General features: G+C 40.0%; 1 protein-coding gene across 1 annotated transcript in view; it reads right to left on the reverse strand.

The window, feature by feature from the left end:
- Positions 1 to 3,734: 3,734 nt before the first annotated feature.
- EFCAB11 (EF-hand calcium binding domain 11) overlaps positions 3,735 to 21,587 on the reverse strand; it is a 147,174-nt gene continuing 129,321 nt past the window's right edge. Inside the window, exon 6 of the mRNA XM_063091785.1 lies at positions 3,735 to 3,917. Within this exon, the coding sequence (XP_062947855.1) occupies positions 3,836 to 3,917 (82 nt within the window). The 3' untranslated portion in view covers positions 3,735 to 3,835. The remainder of the gene's footprint in view (positions 3,918 to 21,587) is intronic.

Consider the following 21,587-nt stretch of genomic DNA (forward strand, 5'->3'; position numbering starts at 1 on the left):
TGGCGCATTACAGATTTAGACATTATCCAACAGAAAAAGTGGCCACCGGAAGCTTTTGAATAGGGAAAAAGTAATTTTGTCCGTGCTTTGGGAAGATAACTGACATGCTAGACTGAAATTTCTTGGCAGCGGGGCCTGCTTCTCACTCGCCCGTCTTTACTGTCTTGGTATGAATGAGTAGAAGCACATAGAAGCACAAGTGACTGGAGGAAGGAAATACGTGGGCAGAGAGATCAGGATGGAATGGGAAAAAATGTCATGGATGTTTTAGGGAGATGGGCTCAAAAGGGTTCAGTGACTGATGTCGGGGTAAGGAAGGTGGGGGAGACTGGAAAAGAGCTGAGGCAGCTGGCTTGGGGGACAGCTTGGTTGGTGGGGGGGGGGATGCTATAGACAGAACGGAAAACACAGTGGGAAACCAATTTTGAAAATTGGGACAATGGATCTAATTTTAGTACAATGAGTTTGCACTGAGGTGGAAATGTCCGACAGGCAAATGAAAACTCAGGTCTGGAGTTGAGCAGAGGTCAAGACTAAAGATGAAGATTTGCTTGTGGAGTCATACCCATTAAGGCAGTAGTGAAATCTTGGCACGAGATGAAATCATCCTTGGAGAATGTGCTGATCAAGATGCTTGGCTAACCACAATCTTGTAATTCTTGGGGATGGTTGCAGGAGAGGAAACAGCAAGAGGTGGGAAAAATGGGCACAGAAATACTGAGAGAAACCTACGTCATGGAGGTGAAAAGAGAAGGGTTTCAAAGGTGCAGCTGTCAGTACAGACCCAGGAGAAGGGACGTGTGCCGTGAGGTCTGAGAGCGGCTGGTGGGTTTGGCCATAAGTAGCTCTCTGGTGACCTCTTTGGGAGCTGTTGCAACAGAGAAGACTGAAGCTGGATGACAGTGAGAGGTCAGGTAAAGGCAGGAAAAACAGACAGAAGTGGTAACAGCTTCCTCTTCCATCTTCAGTGTTTCTTCTTCGTCTCTGTAGAAGACTTCTCTGCTACCCCAGTAAATGCTAATGTTACCTAGGACTCAGTCCTTGGCTCTATGCCTGCAACTGTTAGGGTTCTCTTGATTTTAAATAATAGAAAGTAACTCCAGCTGGCTTCGGCAGAGAGACTTATTGGAAGGATTCAGGGTTATCTCACAGGACCCAAAGGGTATGACTGGGCCTTGCACACAAGCTTTAACCAGAAACCAAGCACCACAGGGCTACTCTGTCTCCTTTCCTGCTGCCTTCTTGGTGTCTTTTTTTTTCCCCCTCTGCTTTCATTACAAATCAGCTGCCTTGGTTTTCTAGGCCATGTGGTAGAAAGCGTGTCTGCCACTCACTCCCAAATCACACCCACTCCCCCAGCCACTCAGAGGAGCATGGCTATGTCTCAGTCACTGTCACTCCTGATGTTTTCCCAGGGAAGAGACTGAGTTGATCAGCTTGCATAGATGCACATCCTCAGGCCATTCGACTGCATAAGCCAGCCCCATGTTTTCCAGTAGATTCCCTTGCAGTCTAAGCTCATCCGGGTAGGTGTCTGTCACTGAGACCAAAAAGAGCCTTGACTAATCCAGGGTCAAGGGAGTTGCCCAATAGCTGTTCCCAACCTGGCCTCTTGCCTCCCACTTCAACTGCAGGAAGTGACCCCTCTCTTTCCCTTGTCATGTTTTCTGGGAGAAATGAGGTCCAAATACTGATGGCAATGCGAGGTTTTGGTATTCTGGTGATTACTGAAATAATGGCATTTTGTTGCTATATTACTCTAATTTTGATATTTTAAAAATCTAAAATCTGTATCATTTATATTTTGAGATCAGAACCAATGGCTCACTTATTCAATTTATAATGAAAATACTTGTTGAACAAAACTCTACCCAAATTCAGAAACGGCTTTTCATCAACTGAAACAATTTGTACAAAAATACCATGTTACTCAATGATACCATCGATCCACTCTGTTTTTGAAATAATATTTCATTTGTACTTCTTAATGATTTTCAAAGTTTTCTTCATTTTAGATAAAGTTTAGTTTATTAATTTCTGAATAAGACTAATTTTTAAATAAACTTTTAATTTTGGAATAGTTTGATTTACAGAAATATTGTGAAAATAGTACAGAGTTCCCATAAACCCTCAGTTTCCCCTATTATTAACATTTTATGAATATGGTATATTTGTCACAATTAATGAACCAATATCGATACATTATGATTAGCTAAAGTCCATACTTGATTTATTTTTACCTAATGTCCTTTTTCTGTTGCAGGATTCCATCCAGGACACATTACATTTAGTTGTCATGTCTCTGTAGGCTCCTCTTATTTATGACAATTTAAAACTTTATTTTTATTAATGTTTTCTGCTAATAATTTGTATGAGAATTGCCTTGGGTTGAATGTCCCCCCGAAACTTAATCCCCACTGTAACTGTTGAGGGTGGGAAATCCTATTCTAGTAGTTGCAAGGTGGGGCCTTGAAGAGGTGACTAGATTGCAGAACTGTGTAGTAGTGAATGCATTATTATGGCGGTCAGGGGCATGGTTTGGAGGTTTTAGAAAGAGGGAGTGAGGAAGTTAGTCTCTGCTCTCTCTGCTCCATCATTTTCTACCATGTGAGAACCCTGTGCAGCTGTAAAGCCACCACCAAGGAAGACCCTCACCATGAGTGTTCCCTGGACTTTGGACATTCTAGCCTCTGAAACTGTAAGCAATAAATTTCATTTTCTTTCTAAATTACCCAGTTCTGTGTATTTTGTTATAAGCAACAGAAACAGACTAATACAAGAATGATGCTTGTTTAATGTTTCTATTTTACAAATTCATATTTTTACTTGACCTTTAAATGTCTAACACTTTAAAAATGTGATATTAAATATTGTTTTACTAATGTTGTTCGTGTTATGAATTCTGAACATTTATAAAATATTAGCATTGATACTAGTGTTTTGGAATTATTTTAAATAAATGCTGGATGTCCAGTGTTGCAGTTTGTGCTCCACTGCAGCAGTCACCAGAGCCCAGGGGGACAGACAGGGCTTGGAGAATGTGAATCCCCAGAGGCTAAGCCCCTGGGTGCAGGACAGAACCACCCAGAACTGGGGAGTATGCAGCACAGGGCAGAGGGGCAGCCCAGGGCTTGCTTCTCCGCAGTAAGAACCCCAGGCCATCCTAAAGGTTCTGCAAATGCATCTTTTGTCCCCCAATACCCTTACTGCACTCTTCTTCCTCTGCAAACAGCAGAAGAGGGCTTACCTGTGTTAGCCCAATCAGCCAGTGCCCTGGGGCCACTCTGCAATGATGGCTTTCATGTGGGTACTTACTTAGAGAAGTCTTAAGTCTTTGTTGAGTCCTTAAGTCCTTGCTCATTGCCTGGAACACAGTAAGCACTCAGTACACATTGGTGCTATTATCTGTTCAGCCAAAGTCGAGCCAATGAAGGAAACTGGCACAACTGGTGGGAAAATGCTGCCCGCTCCAGACATTAGGAGCTGATGAGAATCAGGGACCCAGGGTGGGGTGCTGAGGACTAGTAAACGAGGTGAGTGGGGCACCCCGGCCTGCAGTGTGGAGAGGGTGGGGGTGACGAGACCACTGAGTGGCAGTGCCAGCAGCAGCAGCATGACTCGGGGCTGCCAGCCACAGGGAAGGAGACCCCTGGTACCGGCCACCTCTAGGATCCTGAGACACAGTACCATATTTAATCAGCATCCAAACGCTATGATTAAGAGTTTAATCACAAGTCTGTAGCATTACATCAGTAGTGGAGTGGAGTCTGTTTGACCTTTAAATACATTATAATCTATTGATCTCCCCAGAATTGCCAAAAGTGGTTCACAAGAGTTAAGCTTCATTCTGTCCATACTTCATGGCATATTCGAAGTCTCTAAAGCTCACATGACCGTCTGAGTCTTGATCTACTTCCCTGGAAAATGAAACAAAAAGTTATTTACCCATTATTCTCCTCAGCACCTATGCATCAAAAGCACATTAGGATTGTTACATTTTTGCATGTCTGTGTGAGAGAGTAACTTACTAATTTTCATCTCCTTGAAGGCTAAGATTGATGCCTACATTTTTCTCTTATATTACTTAAGGTGGGGAGGAAAGAAAGGGTATTTATTAAAATCTACAGAAATACCATATTCAACATATTTAAAGGAATTTTTTTTAGTGTAAAATGTTTTATCTATTTTACTTTATTGGTATACAATGTAGTTGATTTTCATGTCCCTTCACCAATTCCTCCATTTCCACACTCCCTCCCCTCCCCTCTGCCCGACCATCAACATCATATCTGTTCACTTAACAAGTTCAAGGAATTATTGTGATTGTTGTGTCTTCCCCTGCTCATTTGTGTATTTACTTATTTTTATTAGCTCCCACATATAAGTGAGGACGTGTGGTATTTTTCTTTTCTTTTCTTTTTTCTTTTTCTGACCGGTAAGGGGAGCGCAACCCTCAGCTCGGTGTCGTCCACACCACGCTCAGCCAGTGAGTGCACCGGCCACCCCTATACAGGATCTGAACCCATGGCCTCAGCACTATCAGCACCACACTCTCCCAAGTGAGCCACGGGGCCAGCCCTATTTCTCTTTCTGTTCCTGGCTTTTTTCACTTAACATAGGTTTCTCTAAGTTCATCCATGTTGCTGCGAATGGTAGTATTTCATTCTTTTTTACAGCAGAGTAGTATTCCATTGTGTATATTTACCACATTTTTCTTATCCACTCATCTAATGATGGGCATTTAGGCTGGTTCCAACTCTTGGCTATTGTAAACAGCGCTGCTAAACATGGGAGTACAGGTATCCCTTTGACATGATGATTTCCATTCCTCTGGGTATATACCCAGCAGTAGAATAGCTGGGTCATATGGTAGATCTATCTGTAATTGTTTGAGGAACCTCCATACCATTTTCCATAAAGGCTGCACCATTTTGCAGTCCCACCAACAGTGTAGGAAAGTTCTTCTCCGCGTCCTCCCCAGCATTTATTATTCTCAGTCTTTTGTATATCAGCCATCCTGACTGGAGGGAGATGCTATCTCAAAGTTATTTTGATTTGCATTTCCCTGATGCTGAGTGATTTTGAGAATTTTTTCATGTGTCCATTGGCTATTCATGTATCTTCCTTTGAGAAATGCCTATTCTGCTCCTTTGTCCTTTTTTAACTGTTTTTTTTTTTTTTTTTTGCTGTTAAATTGTTTGAGTTCCTTGTATATTCTGGATATTAATCCTTTATCAGATGTATATTTTGCAAATATTTTCTCCCACTCCGTTGGTTGTCTTTTCTCTCCGTTAATGAAGCCAAAGCACAGGTTATGTAAGAAAAGGAGGAAAGACTGTTTTTTCTAGTTATCCTGCGCGTATCTTTCTGTGATATATCAAAAAATATATAAGCATACATAACAGAAATGTGGGATAAACAAATGAATAAGAAAAATGTCTCAGGAATAAATAGAAATGACTGGAACAACGACTGACATCCTGCCTAGCGCTGCCTTTGCATTCCTTGGCTCACTGAGTCTTTATGCTGCGATGGGCCCATTTTACCGACAGAGACACTGAACCTCGAGGAGGCTCGGCAGTTTTCTCCAGATCCTGCAGCTCGTAAGTAGCAGTGTTGGAACTCAAACCAGGATCGTTAAATTCTCAAACCAGGGATCTATGCTCTATCCCACATTGCCTCCCTACGTAAATAGGATATTCCAGAGAGAAGTGGTTATATATGCAGCTTCCATATGGTTAATTCTAGCTCCAGAAGTTTTCACTGGTTTCATTCATGGCCTCAGAAGTGCTGTTAGATCCTCACCAACACACGATACGCTTTTCTGACTCCTATGAAGACTGATGTGAGCCTCTGGCTGGGCGGCCAAGGGTGTGGGTGGCCTCAGCTGGGTTGTCCCTGTGTGTGTGTCTGGAACTGCTGAGACAGGGGAACGGTTCCCTGAACCGGGAGCAGAGAAATGGCACCCATTCCACATGGTTAAGACAACACATGTCAGTGGACAAAATCATAGCATAAGCAACATCCAAACCATTACTGGTAAAAGGAATGTTCATTTTAAAGTGTGTATGAAAGGAGAACTGATGAGGACCAGTCACATTCCTCTCTGGGGCCATTCTGAAATAATGCATTACATGCCTTACATGTAGCTTCTGTGGTTGATGCAAATATATTTTGTTGAAACAACAAATACTATCAACCACAACCTAGGGCTTTTTAAAGCAAAGACTGGCCCAAGCAAGAGAGACACTAATCACTGTAATAGTTTTAAAGCAGGCTTTTAAAATATTGAATTTTAAAATAAACTTTCTGAATATTTCATGCCAAAGTCTCTGAAGTCTATAATGGCTCTGGATAGAATGACGATAATTTTTCATTCTTTTGAAGTAGGGAAAAATCCCTACTTCTCTGCCCCAGGGCAAAGCCATGTTGCAGTGTGTTAGTATAAAATGATTGCAGATTGCAGAGTCCATTATTCTTGTTACTTCTTTTGGTAAAATATACATGACAATTTCATGCTATACAGGACCAAAAGCAGAATGTCAGATCTCTTTTAAGGGATTAGAAATAATCAGTATCACATGTTACCAACTACAGACTATAAATCATACCTTTTATTAAATTAGATAACTGAAGATTCTTAATATTGCCTAAGTATTTTTTCCCAAGGAATTGGATTAGATAAAGGGCGTTTTTTCTTTCACTCTAGACTGGTATGGTTGAATTATAAATCTCAGAGGGTGAGTCAAATGGATAACCTAGAAAAGTAATGTTTAGAATAAACTGCTTCTGGTAATAATGTATGTGTGTTTATTCACTTATTGAGATGTGGAGTGCCTATACAGAAGGGAATCCCTTTGCCTGGTTTTCTCAGTAAATAACCTTCACTCTCACTGTATTAACTTCTAATTGTTCTTGTTGGCTTTGCCAAAACTTCCCATCATAAAACAGGCACAGTGTTACCAAGAAGTCTTAAAATGAGAAAGTTTATTCATAAAGCTTAGAGTGACATTTTATTCACACAATGAATGGAGCAGTGTCATGTTTATATTTGGCATGAAACAGGATAAAATGCTTTATGTTTTCTGACTTTTCTTCCTCATCATACATCTATGAGCAGATTTGGTCATCTCAAGAGTGAAGAGGAAATTCAAGCTCCAGGGCTATAATTTTAAAAGCTAGAATATACTGTTTTCCATTGCACACAGAATTATTCTGAAGAAGGGAGATTTTACAGCACTTACACGCAAATCACCATGTGATGGAAAAACAGATGTGGCTGGTGGGAGGACTGGTGATGTGCTGAGGAGATGAAGAAAATGCGATTAGGTAAACTTTGTTTTTGCCTAATGTAACAGGAGTAAACTCCGATCATTCAACCCTAATAGGAGTTTGCTTCTGACACTGGAAGGCATTGTCTTTAATGTCACCAACATACATTCAGCACTAAAATATTCCGTCACCCCTCACCCTGACTAGAAATAAACCCTAGAAGGGCAAGAATTTTGTCTTGTCTGTTGCTGTGTCCCTACCTTGTAGCCCACAGTGGGCCATGAAGGTGTGTTGAATGAATAATCTGGGGAAACAGTTGACAATATTGTGGAAAATCTGTCACCTCCCAGTAGGTATTGGGGGATTAAACAAAGATACTATATCCTCACTGTCTTTACGGAGTTTAAAAACCAGCCAGAGGACTAAAACACATGGAAGCCGCCACCCCGAAACCATTGCTCTGGCACCCACAAATCAGTCGATTATGGTCTCTGTGCTCGACTACATGCTGCAAACACAGACTAGATACAAGAGAGACCAAATGAGACAAACTTTGAAAACTGAGGCTGTAGAAGTGGCGCAACAGATGGAAGGAACCCCTTGAATGTCAAGCTGAACAGTTTAGAGCTAAAAAAGCAGGAAACTGTGAACCAAAGCAGAACGTTGGACATGTGTGCGTCTAACTGGCCCTGTGGTTGAAGACCAAGCGCTTCAGTCCAGTTAAGTAGCTTCTCTTTCACTAGATACATGGTTATAGACATGGATACAGGCTTATATTGCAGAGCTGGCTTTTTAAAGGAATTGAAGCTTATGCAGATGTGAGAGGAAGATAAACTGCTATTAACAATAACAGGCTTTGGGCCGAGCCCGTGGCGCGCTCGGGAGAGTGCGGCGCTGGGAGCGCAGCGACGCTCCCGCCTCAGGTTCGGATCCTATATAGGAATGGCCAGTGCACTCACTGGCTGAGTGCCGGTCACGAAAAAGACAAAAAAAAAAAAAAAAAAAAAAAACAATAACAGGCTTTTTGGTTTCTTTTTGAGATGCAAAAGGGAGACCCGGAATTGATTTTGGGAGTCAAAACTCAAGAGAGCTGAATTGCTTTGTATAACTTAGGATGAGCAATTTAGGAGCATCTGGGAGGAAGAGGATGACAAGCAAGATAAGAGAGGGTGCTGGAAGAAAAGGATGCTATATAAGGAGAAGTGCCGTGAAATCCCCTATGGTGCAGTGATCAACAGTCCTTCAACTGATGGCTGTGTTTACCCTGTACTTCCATGTTGTTTGCATTGCTTGTTTATAACCTCTCCCCTATCTTCACCAAGGTGTGTGACAGGGACACACTATGGGGGAATGGTGAGTTTGGGGTGTCTGTGTTGAGACAGGGGATGAAGATTGACTATAAGATGAGTGCTATCTAAGCAGGTGCAGTAGAGAGCAAGAAAAGCACATGGGGAATCGAAAGGTGAGCCATCAACCAAAGTAATTCAGACAAATGAGAACTCAGGGCCATATGCCTTCCAGAAATTTGTGAGAATCTTGGAGAGTGCTTTATAGTCACACAGGGTGTGGAATGGGGCTTCCAGAAAACACTATCTAGACTTTGAAGTGCAGGAAGACTTCGGTTAACACGTTGAGAATTTCAGGCAGAGCTAGACTCAGTCCATTCAGCTGAATTCCAACAGTTTTCATATCTGTTAAAATACAAACATTTCCTGATTCATCATATTAAGAAGTGGTTATCACGACTTTCATCAGCATGAGCTTTAGCATTTTTCTTTTTTACATTCTGATTTGTTAAGCAAGATTATGTTCTCTCCTTTTGGCGATACTGTGTGGACTTCTACAACCCAGACCAGATGCTTCCCTGATCCGGAGGCTAAGAGGTCTCAATCCTGATGAAGCCAGGGTTTCACACTGTGAGTCTTTTACTAAGCTGGGCCATAGTGTCACTCTAATAGATTCTGAGGGGGAACATAGGTTTTTAATTTTAAAATATGTAAATAGTGAATGTTTCTCACTAGTAGTAAATGTTTCTTGAATGAAAATATTTACATCCTGACAATTTCTTCAAATGTTCTGAGAGTAGCTATTTCTTAGAAAATAGTTTTTGTTGTAAAGTCATTGCAGAGTACCTCATGGCCAAGTCTCCAAAGCCAGATTTCAGACTGGAGTACTTGCTTTTACCCAAGTTACTTTAATTTTTAAAAAAAGAAGAAGAAGAAGGAAAGAAACAAAGAAGGAATGGTTTAATAGATCTTATATTTAAAAAAACAATGTTTATGTTAAAAAAAGTTTTACATTAAAAACAATAGAATATTCTCCATTAAAATGATATAAAGACTAGGAAAGTGAAATTTTTAAGTGGAAATAATATAAACTGGCATATACATCAAAATTGCAATGTTGTAAACATCTATATTCATTTGGACAGAAATTAAAGATTACATGCTAAACAGAAAACTTGTCTTATGAAGATGATAGGGTTATGAGTAATTCTGTCTTAAAATATTTCGAACTATTACTGATACATTTTTCAACTGAAGGAACATTTTCTTTCTTTTTAGCCTAAATTTCCCAAACAAGTGGTCATATTACACATTGTATAAATATGCACCAGCTAGAGCAGAGTTTCTCAATCTTAACACTATTGACATTTTAGAAGGACAATGCTCTGCTATAGCCGAGAGGGCGTTGTCCTACGCACTGTAGGTTATTTAGCAGCATCTCAGTGGCCTCTACCCACTAGACGTCAGCAGTATCCTCTCCCACCCTCCCACTCTCCACTTCCCAGCCCCAGCTATGACAGCCAAAAATGTCTCCAGACATTGCCAAGTGTCCCCTGGGGACAAAATTATCCCTGGTTGAGAACCATTGAGCTAGTGGAACCATAGTTTGAGGCAGTCCTTTGAAACATTCCAGCTATATCTACACTTATGGAAATAGTTGCTTTAAAGACATTTTTTCAAACAAGTGATTTCAGGGTCAGCCGAGGCATACATGTTACTTTCTGTCTTGCCAACACTAAGGTTTTAGACTGAGCCCAGAGAAGACCCCACTTGAGAGGCAAGCTCTTGCTGGTGATAACAGGGCCAGTGCCAGACATATCTGTGTTCTCAGCAAATGAACTGACAGACAGTAATTATCTTGAGTCACTCCGACAGTCATATGGGGTTTTTGAAAGCTGACACTGTATTTGATTCACCTAAAATATGAATGAGAAATAAAATGTGGAGGCAAAGATTTAAATGAGAAAAGTTTTCTTAGTGGAATTTTTTTTGGGGGGGAAAGGGAGAGAGAATCTCCTGTTCTTTGATTCTTTACAGAAAAATTTAAACGAGAGTCAAAACTGCCATTACATTAGGGACAAAGCTGTCATACTGACTGAACAGTGAGAGTAAAAATTACCCTTCCAGCAAGGAGCCCCTGCTGGGGATGAGAGGACCCGCCAATTGAAGATGTGACGATGACAGTTCCTCCCGCCAGCAGCCTTCTCTTCTGAGCAACCTGCTGGGTCTTTCCACTGGCATGCGTGCCTCTGTGTTGATGAGAGGCCTGCAGGGCTCTCCAGCAGTGCAGTTGGTAATGTGTTTATTAATTTTACCTTTTTAAAGACGTGTGTTAAGAAAAGCCATTCAGATACGCAGGAAAGATGAAAGAGATATGCAGATGACTTCTGGTCTTTTCTAGGCTCCTACATGACTTGGGAAGATGCTTTCCTTTCAGCGTGTACTGGATATCCTTTGTGTCTGCCCTGAACACTCTCTGCCCATATTTACTCCAGCCTTGCCGGGGCACCTCGCCTAGCTGCACCCTTCACCAAGTATCTTCTACTGTTTGCCTGGGACTGCTCTGATAGCTGGGTGTGGCACTCATGCAAGCACACACACACACATGCACACACACAACGTGAAAGTATGAAAAGAGGAGGTAAGGCTCCATAGGGCAACAGCTGAGCAATGAAGCGGGAGGATTCAGCGGATAACTGCTTTCTTCTTCTATGCCTTAGGTAGACGTTCTTTTGGATCACTGGAGGTTCTGGTAGGATCACGCTCCAGTCACTCATAGCAATAACAAATTTGGTAACAGACACCTGTGCTGGTTTTCCCTCATCTGTTTCATGGCAACTTTCACAAAAGCCCTCTTCTCAGGCTCTGCTTTCAGAAGCAACCCAGGTTATGACACAGTGGGAAGTTTATTTTGAGAGGTGAAGTTGACACAATCACTTAAATTGCCATCAGCAATAAATACCATGTCACATCAGATACTCATTCAGGTAAAAGGGATCTCACTACTTGAAACAGATCAGAGTTTTCTTCTATTTGCAAAATGCTTTTTAGAGCAAATTAAATATTACCTTTAAGAAGAGCTCTGAAGTTTGAATTTCCGGGCATTTCAAATTCTGAAGTTTGAAATGCCAGAGTTAACCAGAAAAACATAACATCAGTCTTCTCTTTACTGTCTAACATACATATCTTACCTAATAATATTCAGTGTGTCAACAATAAATAGTATTATTAGACTATGTTCCTTCAGTGTGACGACAATTTACTGTATTCCTGAATGTAAGATCCTCACAGGGTCCTTTTGGATTCAGAGGTACAGCTGTGAAGTGACTGTGAGCAGGTGGTGGACTTGGTCATTTAAGATGAACTGTGAAGCGTAAAAAGATGTCCAGACTTGGCTAGGAATAAAGAATGACACAAGTCAGGCAAAACTTTGGCCTCATTAGCACCAGGCTCGGCCTCCTAGACTAGTGATGCAGTGGACGCTGTTGGTTACCTCCCCAGCATCCATCCTACCTGCTCTGTGCTACACAGCAGCTGTGTGACTTGGATGGGACAGATAGATTCCCACACCAGGTTCAAGGAGTGGGATCTGACTGGCCTAAGCCAGTTACTATAATCCCACCCTCCTTACTGGTTCAAGAACTGATTGGTTTAAGCCATCAGTCCATGGCATTCCTCTCCTAGCCACTAGTGATTGGTAAAGAGTTGGTACAAACATACTGAAGTCTAGGAATTTTGTCCCCAAGTTGGGAAAGGAGAAGCTCTTTCAAAATGGATATGTCAGATGCAGAGGTGGCGCATGGTATTGCAACAGCCTTTTCCTACCATGAGGGTGCAATCTCTACAACAGTCGTATTATTCAATAATTAGTGCATGGTCTTTTAAGTGTTAATGATCAGTCTGAGAATGGAGCTCTACACAGTGAGGGGAACAGACAGAAGAAGAGCAGAGTGAGCTGGAGCCCAATCAAACCACGCTGAAGCCCTATGTCAAGACCCTTAGTCACTGACCCAATAAATTCCCTTATTGCTTAAGGAAGTCTGAAATGTAATTCCTGCTACTTGAAAACAAAAGCATCCTGACATACCAGGTATCCTGTCTGAAATCTTTTCTGGGACTTGGTAGAAAGACAGTAGACACTTAATAAATATAATATTTTTGAAGTGATTATTCCATTTTGAAAGAAACCCTAAATAATTCAGATTTCTCCTTAAATTCTATCCTAAGAGTCTGGATTATTCTCCTCAGTTCTGCATTTTAAAGAAATTTGCTGTTATCCAACAAAAAATTGTTTACAGTGACTTAACTGATTCTTAATGCGCTTAAGTGGCTATTGATAGGCTCAGTATGTTTTTTTTTTCCCTAAAGAGGGGCAGAATAGATTCTCTAGTCCAAGAAAAAAGGAAAAATGCATGTGAAATGTAGTGACAGCTGGCAACAGTGATTAACCATAAATAATGACTCAATTTTTCCAACTTACTAGGTTTGAAGAATGAGGAATCTTATTTAAAGCTAGAAATACTTGAAAAGGAGGAAAAATGTAATTTCCGTAGGCCCAATTGACTACTTGTGGACATGCAGACAAATGCAGTCAACATATATCTCAAAATCTCATTTCCAGCAAATAGTTTGGTATTTCTTCTCTATCAGGTATTTCAGCAGAGCTGCTAATAAAAGGTGATGTAATCTTGTTTCTCAGTTTGATTCTCCAGAAGAGAAATTGTGATGTAAGGAAGTAGCACAGGTCAGACAGCTTTAAGAATAAAGAACAAAAGTCAAAGTAAACATCTCTGAAGAAACCATAAAAAACCTGTTTCCTGTACTTTTGGGTCACTAGATCTTCTTCCCCCATGCCATATCTGTCTTACTACCACAGGCCTGCTCTGAACATGGCCGGGAGGCAGCGTGGTGCAGCGGGAACTGCCTGGGAGGGAGCTCTCTTAGCTAGGCTGCTCCTGCGTTTTGTGACCTTGGACAAGTCTCTCAGCTGTTAGGAATTTTAAGCTCTTCACTTGTCAAATTGAATGGTTGAGCTAGATGATTGCTAAGATTTAATCCAGTTCTAAATTTTGATGAATCTAGACTGGACCTTAGTTATACAACTAGTTCTTTGTATACAGAAAATTTTAAAATGCAACCCAATTCCTGTTAGCCATTTTTAGCCTTTTTAAAAAAGTAGTTTCAATAGCCAAGGTATGGAACCAACCGAAATGTGCATCAACGGACGACTAGATAAGGAAAATGTATTTATACACCATGGAATAATACTCTGTAGTAAAAAAGAATGAAATTCTGCCATTTGCAACAACACAGATGAGCTTGGAGAATCTTATGTTGGGTGAAATAAGCCAAGCACAGAGGGAAAAATATTGCATGTCCTCACTCATAAGTGTGAGCTAAGAGAGAAAGAAAGAAGGAAAGAAAGACCACCGTGGTGCATTGGACTTGCAGAGAGAGAGCATACCTAGGATTGCAGAGTGGGGTGGGGGGAGGGGGAGGGGGAAGGTCTGGGATTAATTGGGTAGGGGACATGAGGAATAATCGCAATTTGTGGTAATGGGCATGCTGCTAGTATTGATCTGGCCATCACATCTTGGGCATAAGTGGTGATGGTCAGCTTTGTACCCCATGAATATTCATAGCCAATAAAAAATTTTTAAAAAGTAGTTTGAGGGCTGGCTGGTCAGCTCACTTGGGAGCGTGTGTGGTACTGGTCAAAACACCAAGCTCAAAAGTGCAGATCCCCTTACTGACCAGCTAACAAGAAACAAAACGAAACCCAAAACAAACAAAAAAAGTTTGGGCCTTTGACCCTGTGGACAGTTATAAGGAAACATAAACACATATAAGTGTAAATGGAAAGAAAAAAAGATCCTGCCTGCAACAGTGAAATACGAATGGAGATAAAGCTATTTCTGTTTCAAATATATAATTACTTCAGCTGAGATATCCAGTATCATCTTGAACTTGATTATGAGATAAAAGAAATGGGAGAGAGATGGCAATCATTTAATCTCTTAAGAACAGCTATTCTGAAGAGCTTTTCACTCTATGCTCAATAGATTTCTAACGGGTTATGATCTGGCTAGAAAGAAAGCATAACGATGAGAATTATGTTTTCAATGACACACGCTTTTACAGTGCAAGTCCTTCCACAAAGGAGGCAATAAAATGAACCCTGACCACTTTAGCAGATGGCGTGATGGCTCAGTGCACAGATGCCGCCTCGCTGAAAGCAACAAGTTCATATCCTTGACTGGAGGTTTAGGGAGGAGCTGAACTTTCAAGTGTAATGTAGGAAAGACTACATACTCCAGACAAGAAAGCTGAGTACGGGTGGGTTCAGAGGCTTGGAGAGATGGGCTAAAAGAATAAGGCTTAATGGGCTTCATTTCGCTAATGCAACCAATAGAGTTGAAGTTGGAATGTGAACTATAAACATCAAGCCATTTATAAATGCCCTGCTAATAATATCGTTCGCCAGTGTTTGGTAGAAAGGTTGCTTTTTTAAAAGCATACTTCCTTGGAGTCGGAAAACACCAGTTGTCAAATAATGCTTATTTTCTCTAATAGGATAATGTTTTTGAGTAGAATACATCTTTAATAAGATGTGATGGAGGGATTGTAGAGTTTTTTTAAACTTTTTTTTAAAGGAAATTTGATAATCTGTATCTAAAGTTTATCTGGAAAAATAAATATGGCATAAGATTCAGAATATTTTTTTAAAATAATAATATCAAGACAAAATATAAATCCTCAGTAATTAAAACAGTGTGATTATGACTCAGGAATCAATAAACAAGAATAGTGTCCCAAGATATGTATGAGGGGTCTTTAAAGAGTTCATGGAAGGATTCATATTACCTTTCAATTCTGTTTTTCCACGGCCTTCATGAGTACCCTTGTACGTACAGGAATTCAGCAAAGATCAGGTGGGGATGAAAGAGGTTGGTAGGAAAAGAAGCTGGGGTAACTGGCTATCCGTTTTGGCATGGGTGGAGTTTGCCTCCCTGGCAGACCCTTCTGTGTGTTCAACAAAACTTACTCCCCTCGCTTCCCAGGAACATAGCTAGACTACATTTCCCAGCCTCCCCTGCAACTCGGTGCAACTAGGAGTCCTGGCAATGGACTGTTAATAATATAATGATAGAGAAACAAAGAATATCCATTGCTCCATCCAACTAAAAGCATAACATTTCAAAGGAGTGTACAGGACCTTAGAGTCACCCTACGGGCTGTGACATGGCCAAGTCCTGAAAGATACTCTCATACTGTGTTAGCAAAGCCTCACCAGTATTTTAGTTATAGAAAAATTATTTTAAAATTCTTGAAGTCAGGTTTTTATTCATTAAATGAGAATGCAGGAATTTATAAAAATTGAGGTTTTTAACAGTTTGTATTCAGTTTAAATAATCCTTTTGGGAAACAAGATTTTACCTCTCAACCCCTTTCTCACTGCTGTGCATCACTGAGCCAACAGAAAATTTGTCCTTAGTTCAGCATAATTATAATTATTTATGTTCTCGTTTACAACATGCTCCTAGCATTTAAAACCTTTGGGTCTGTGGACAGTAATATACAACATGAAAAATGAATAATATTTCATAATAAAACAATTCCCTCAAATTATCAGAAGCCCCCATTAACAAAGCCCACCTACAATCAAAAAGTCACATCAAATGGAATGACAAGGGCTTTTAACAAGAGAATTTCAGTGTAAAGAGATGCAGGTTCAGAGAGCATATACAAGCATTTAGAAAATTACAAAATGCACAGAGAACATGAACATGGACAAATCAATCAAATCCTAATAAAACCAAAGGATTTCAAGTAAAAGTTCAGAGAGGACATTTGAAGACTGACACCTGGAAGTGCTTCTTCACGTAATAACAGCCAGAAAACAGGACTTTTCTATCCCTGCAATAATTCTCAAGGTTGGTATGGAGATGGGAAAAGAAAAGGGAACATACCCCCAAGAGAGGTCTCACAAATTGCATATGGCATCCTCGAACACGAGTCCTGACGCTCCTCTCCCTCCTGCCCAGCACTGAGCATTACTCCCAAGGCACCGGGTGACCACTGTGCTGAAGCTGGTGTGGCATTTGCTTGAGTGGGTGGGGGAGAAGAAGAGTCATCAGAGGTTTCAGGCCTAGAACAGACACTGGCTCATGAGGGGTTTCAATAATGCGTAAATCACAAGGGACATTAGAGACGTTGGGGGGCTATTCCTAGCTTTGGGAAAAATCTGCTATCCCATAAATTACCACATTAATACTGATTTCAGGGATTCAAATTACTGGCCCGATCCAGCATGACATTTTCTGCCCATTATGTAGTTTCTCCTGCCTCCAGGCAGGGCCACATCATTGATTACGGAGCATTTCAGCCACTAAAAAAGCTCAAGCTCATCATTAAAGACATTAAGTGTTGATCTGTGCTGGCTAAGTGACTTAAGAGGTTCATGCCCTTCTAGTAACAACTCAAAGAGGCTATTTCAGGATATTTATTAAACAAATTAAGTATTTACATTATGCTCAAGCACAAAGGCACAGCCATTGAGTACATAAGTGTAAGAAGATGAAACCAAGAGAATTTATGTTGGGGAAAACTGTTTTTTCCGTTTTCTAGAAGTGGAAGCTAAGGAACCTCCAAATGTTTGGGAGTCTGATTGGGCAGGGAAACTGTTTTCCCCCCCATCAGTGTTGTCCTAATGACCCCCTGTGTAGTTCACCTTGTCCCCAAACATTGTCCTTCAAGACTATACAGTATACCTCTTGGTAAGCAGTGACTTAAGACTGGAGAGACAATTTAGGAAATCTCTTTCAAAGCCTAAACACTAAAGGAAATGCAAATATTACCCCTATAATTTTTTCCCACAATTAAAATTTTGAGTGCCACAATAATGATGAATCTGACTTAAAAAGTATTTTCTTTTTCCTATTGTATACACTACAGTAAAGGAACCCATGTTTTCTCAACTATAGTGACAACCCGTGAAAGTGGAACTAGCTATATGATGATAATCAATGTTCCTCCTTATATTAGTCCATATCTGTTGCTTATAACAGAACACCTGAAACTGGGTAATATAAATAAATGAAAGTAATTTCTTACAGCTTGTAGGCTGGGAGGTCCAAAGTCCAGGGAACACATCTGGGGAGGGCCTTGTTCTTGGTGGTGGTTCTACAGCAACACAGGGTATCACATGATGAAATGGCTTTTAAAGCCATCAGAACCATGCCCATTACTCCATGAATGAATCAATCCAGTCACAATCTAATCACCTCTTAAAGGCCCCATCTTTTAATTACCGTAATAGGATTTCCCCACCCTCAACACTATTATAGTGGGGAGTAAGTGTCAATGAGTTTGGGGGGACATTACATCCACAGCACTCCTTATCTGCTTATAAACTTTCAATGGACAGAGGCCAGGTACATCTTGTTCACTGTGCTGTTTCCAGTTTCTGGCACACTGTGCTGTTCCATAAATATGTGCTGAATATATGAACATGTGAACAGGAGAGTTTGGAGATGGGAGAAAAGAAATACAATGCACCATTCCACAATCTTCAACCAGTTGCTATGATCATTTTGGCACTTTTCCTTCTGACCAGCATAAGGACATTTGGACCTTGCTGTTTTACATGTAATATAAACATTTCCCCCTGTTGTTTCAGTCTTTATAATTTTCATTTTTAATGGCTGCATACAATTTTAGCAAATGGATTTATAATAATTTATTTATTGTTGAACTTTTGAACCACCCGTCTTTTCGCTTTTATAAATGTGTCAATGAACACATTCATTAATAATGCTTTTTCTTAGAAATGAATTCCTGAGTTCATTTACTCATTCACCAGATGCACACTAAAGGCCCACTACAGACCAGGTGCACTAGGTTCTGAAAATGCAGGGGTGAGCAGAAAAGACATAGAATCCCTTCAAGCTTTTAGTCCAGCCAGGGAGAGAGTTAGATAATTCTATAAGCAAAGTAAAATTACCAATGTGCTAAGTGCCTGAAGGAGTGACAGAAGGTGCTAGAAGAGAGTGGATAAAGGGATTTGAATTGGGAAGAAGATCAGTGTATTAGTCAGTTCTGTTGCTTATAACAGAACACCTGAAACTTGGCAATTTATAAAGTAATGAAACTTTTTTCTTATAGTTCCAGAGGCTGAGAAGTTTAAAGTCCAGAGAACACAACTGATGAGGGCTTTGTTCTTGGTGGTGACTCTCTACAGCGATGCACGGTGTCACATGGCTGAGCAAGAGATAGCTAAGTTGCTCATTTGCTCTCCTTTTAAAGCCATCACAACCACTCCCATTACTCCATGAATGGATCAATCCATTCACAATCTAATCACTTCTTAAAGGTGATTATATCTTTCGAATATCACAATTGGATTTCCCACCCTCTCAATGCTGTTACAACTGGGGGTCAAGGTTCAATGAGTTTGGGGAGGACATTCAATCCACAGCAATCAGAGAAGTGATCCTTGGGGAAGTGGGACTGAACTGAAATCTGAAGGATGAGCAGGGAGATAATTAGGGAGATGAAGGTGGGAGAAGAGCTTTCCAGGCAGAGGGGACAACATGTGCAAAGGCCTTGGGGTAGGAGAGAATCAGGTACATTCAAGGAAAAGAAAGGAAAAGGAAGGAAAAGGAAGGCAAATGTGGCCAGACCACAGAGTGAGGATGAGCCTGGAGCCAAATGAGGCTGGAGGGTGAATGGAATGAAACTATTCAATACCTGGCTGTCCATTTACGGATTCTGGTCATAATCCAAACAGTGATGGGAAGCCATTAAAGTGCTCAGGAAGGGAGCTGATGTGCTTCAATATAAATTTTGAAAGTTCATCCTTGCTGTGGTAGACAGAATAAATCCCACCCCAAAGATATCCATGTCCTAATCCCCGGAATCTGTGAATATGTTATATTACATAGGGAAATTAGGGTGGCGGATGGAATTAAGTTGCTAACCTTAAAATGGGTAGATTATCTTAGATTATCTGGGTGGGTCCAATGTTATCTTAAAGGTCTTTAAAAGAGGAAAGGGGAAATAAAAGAGTCAGAGTCAGAGAGAGATCTGAAGCTGCTAAGCTACTGGCTTTGAGGCTGGGGGAAGGGGCTATCAGCCAAGAAACGCCGGTGGCCCCCAGAAACTGGAAAAGGTAAGATAAAGTGTTGTCCCCTGGAGCCTTCGGAAGGAATACAGCCCTGCTGACACCTTGAGTTTAGCCCAGTGAGACCCATTTTGGATTTCAGACCTCCAGAACCGTAAGATGATAAATTTGTGTTGTTTTAAGCCATTAGGTCTGTAATTTTTTATAGCAGCCATAGAAAACTAATACAAGGGGGAAGATCATGGATTTGGTTTGGGGTATTTAACTTTTATTGGTCTTTGACACAAAGAATATGGACATTTGGAAGTACTTATCTATTGTCACTCTCCAAACAAGTTATGTTATCTTTAATAAATTATCTTACCTTTCCTGACCTCAATTTTATTGTAAATAAAATATATTTAAGGTTGGTTCCAGTTCTAAATCTCTGAGTTTATATGCTTGTAAAGGAACAAATATGCTTTACACTTAGATTCCTGTCAGTACTTGGCAATCAACTGGGGGAAAATGATATTGAAAATAGTGATCTAAAGGGGGAAAAGATTCCATAAAAAAGTACCCCAAATATAAGATAATCTGAGTATATCTTAATAAGAAATGCGTTGAATTTATAGAAATAAAACTACAAAATTCTTCTGAGACATAAATGGATATTTGAAAATGTGTACTTCTGCATGGGAAGACTGAACATTGTAAAGATGCCAAATTCTTCCCAATTAATTTATAGGCTGAATGAAATTTTCATCAAAACCCAAAAGGGAGTTTTTGGAACTTCACAAAAATGATTTGACCATTCATATGGAAAATAAACAGTCAAGAAGAGCGAGAGCAATTTGAAAACAAGAAATATCAGGATTTAGAACACATTGTAAGAACTGGGGAAAAAAATGTATGTCCCTGGAGTAAGATAAGGAGACCAAGGGAATAGAATAGACAGCCTGAAAAGATCTCATATGTGAAAGAGCTCAACACAGCATATGATAACAAAGGCATTAAAATTAATGGGAATTATTTAACAAATGATAATGGAAAAACTGGTTAGCGATTTGGAAACAAAAATGTTTAGATCATCACCCCATGCTAGAATACCAAAACAAATTCCAAATATACTCAAGTGCTAAATAGTATTCAAATTCAAACTAAACAAGAAAATGGAAGTGGATATTAACCTGGTGTGTAGATGAGGAAAACTTTCTTAGTATAAAAGCAATGGAAGAAATTGTGAAGGAAAAGATCAGAGATTTGATTACATAAAAACTTGAAATCGCTGCACATCAAAAAAAAAATCATAAAAATAAAAGGAAAACAACAAATTGGAAAAATATTTGTAATAAATATAGAAACAGGTAAATGTTCTCACTGTAGGAGAGAAAATGGGAAAATGACATGAATAGATAATTCCTAGAGAAGGAAACAGAAAGAGCTCATAAACATGTGAAACATTCAATATTACTAGTAATATTAGTGAAAGAAAACAAAAAAATTGAGATACTATTTTCACCTATTAGATTAGCAAAACTTTGAAAAATTGATCACATTCAATCATTGGAGAGATCATTGTGAGAAGGGCATATGCTCCTGGGAGTGTGCAATTTGTTAACTAGTCAATTGGTAAGAAGAATCAGGAACCGTAAACATGATAAAATAAGTTCAGACTCTGATATGGTATCCCAACATTTAGGAACCTCTCCTAAAGAAATAATTTTAAACTGCAGACAAATATGCTTATTATAGGGTTATTTATAAAGCAAAAATGGCAAAAAGATTGAAAAGCATGGGATATAAAACTCACTTATCTTAACAAAAACATGGAGAGGAACAGGAAAGAATAAACAGCAAAATACTGACAACGATCATCTTTGCTTTCGTAAGAATATGGTTGGTTTTTCTTTTCTTCTTCATGCCTT

This window comes from Cynocephalus volans, chromosome 3, assembly GCF_027409185.1.
Source record: "Cynocephalus volans isolate mCynVol1 chromosome 3, mCynVol1.pri, whole genome shotgun sequence".
NCBI lineage: Eukaryota > Metazoa > Chordata > Mammalia > Dermoptera > Cynocephalidae > Cynocephalus > Cynocephalus volans.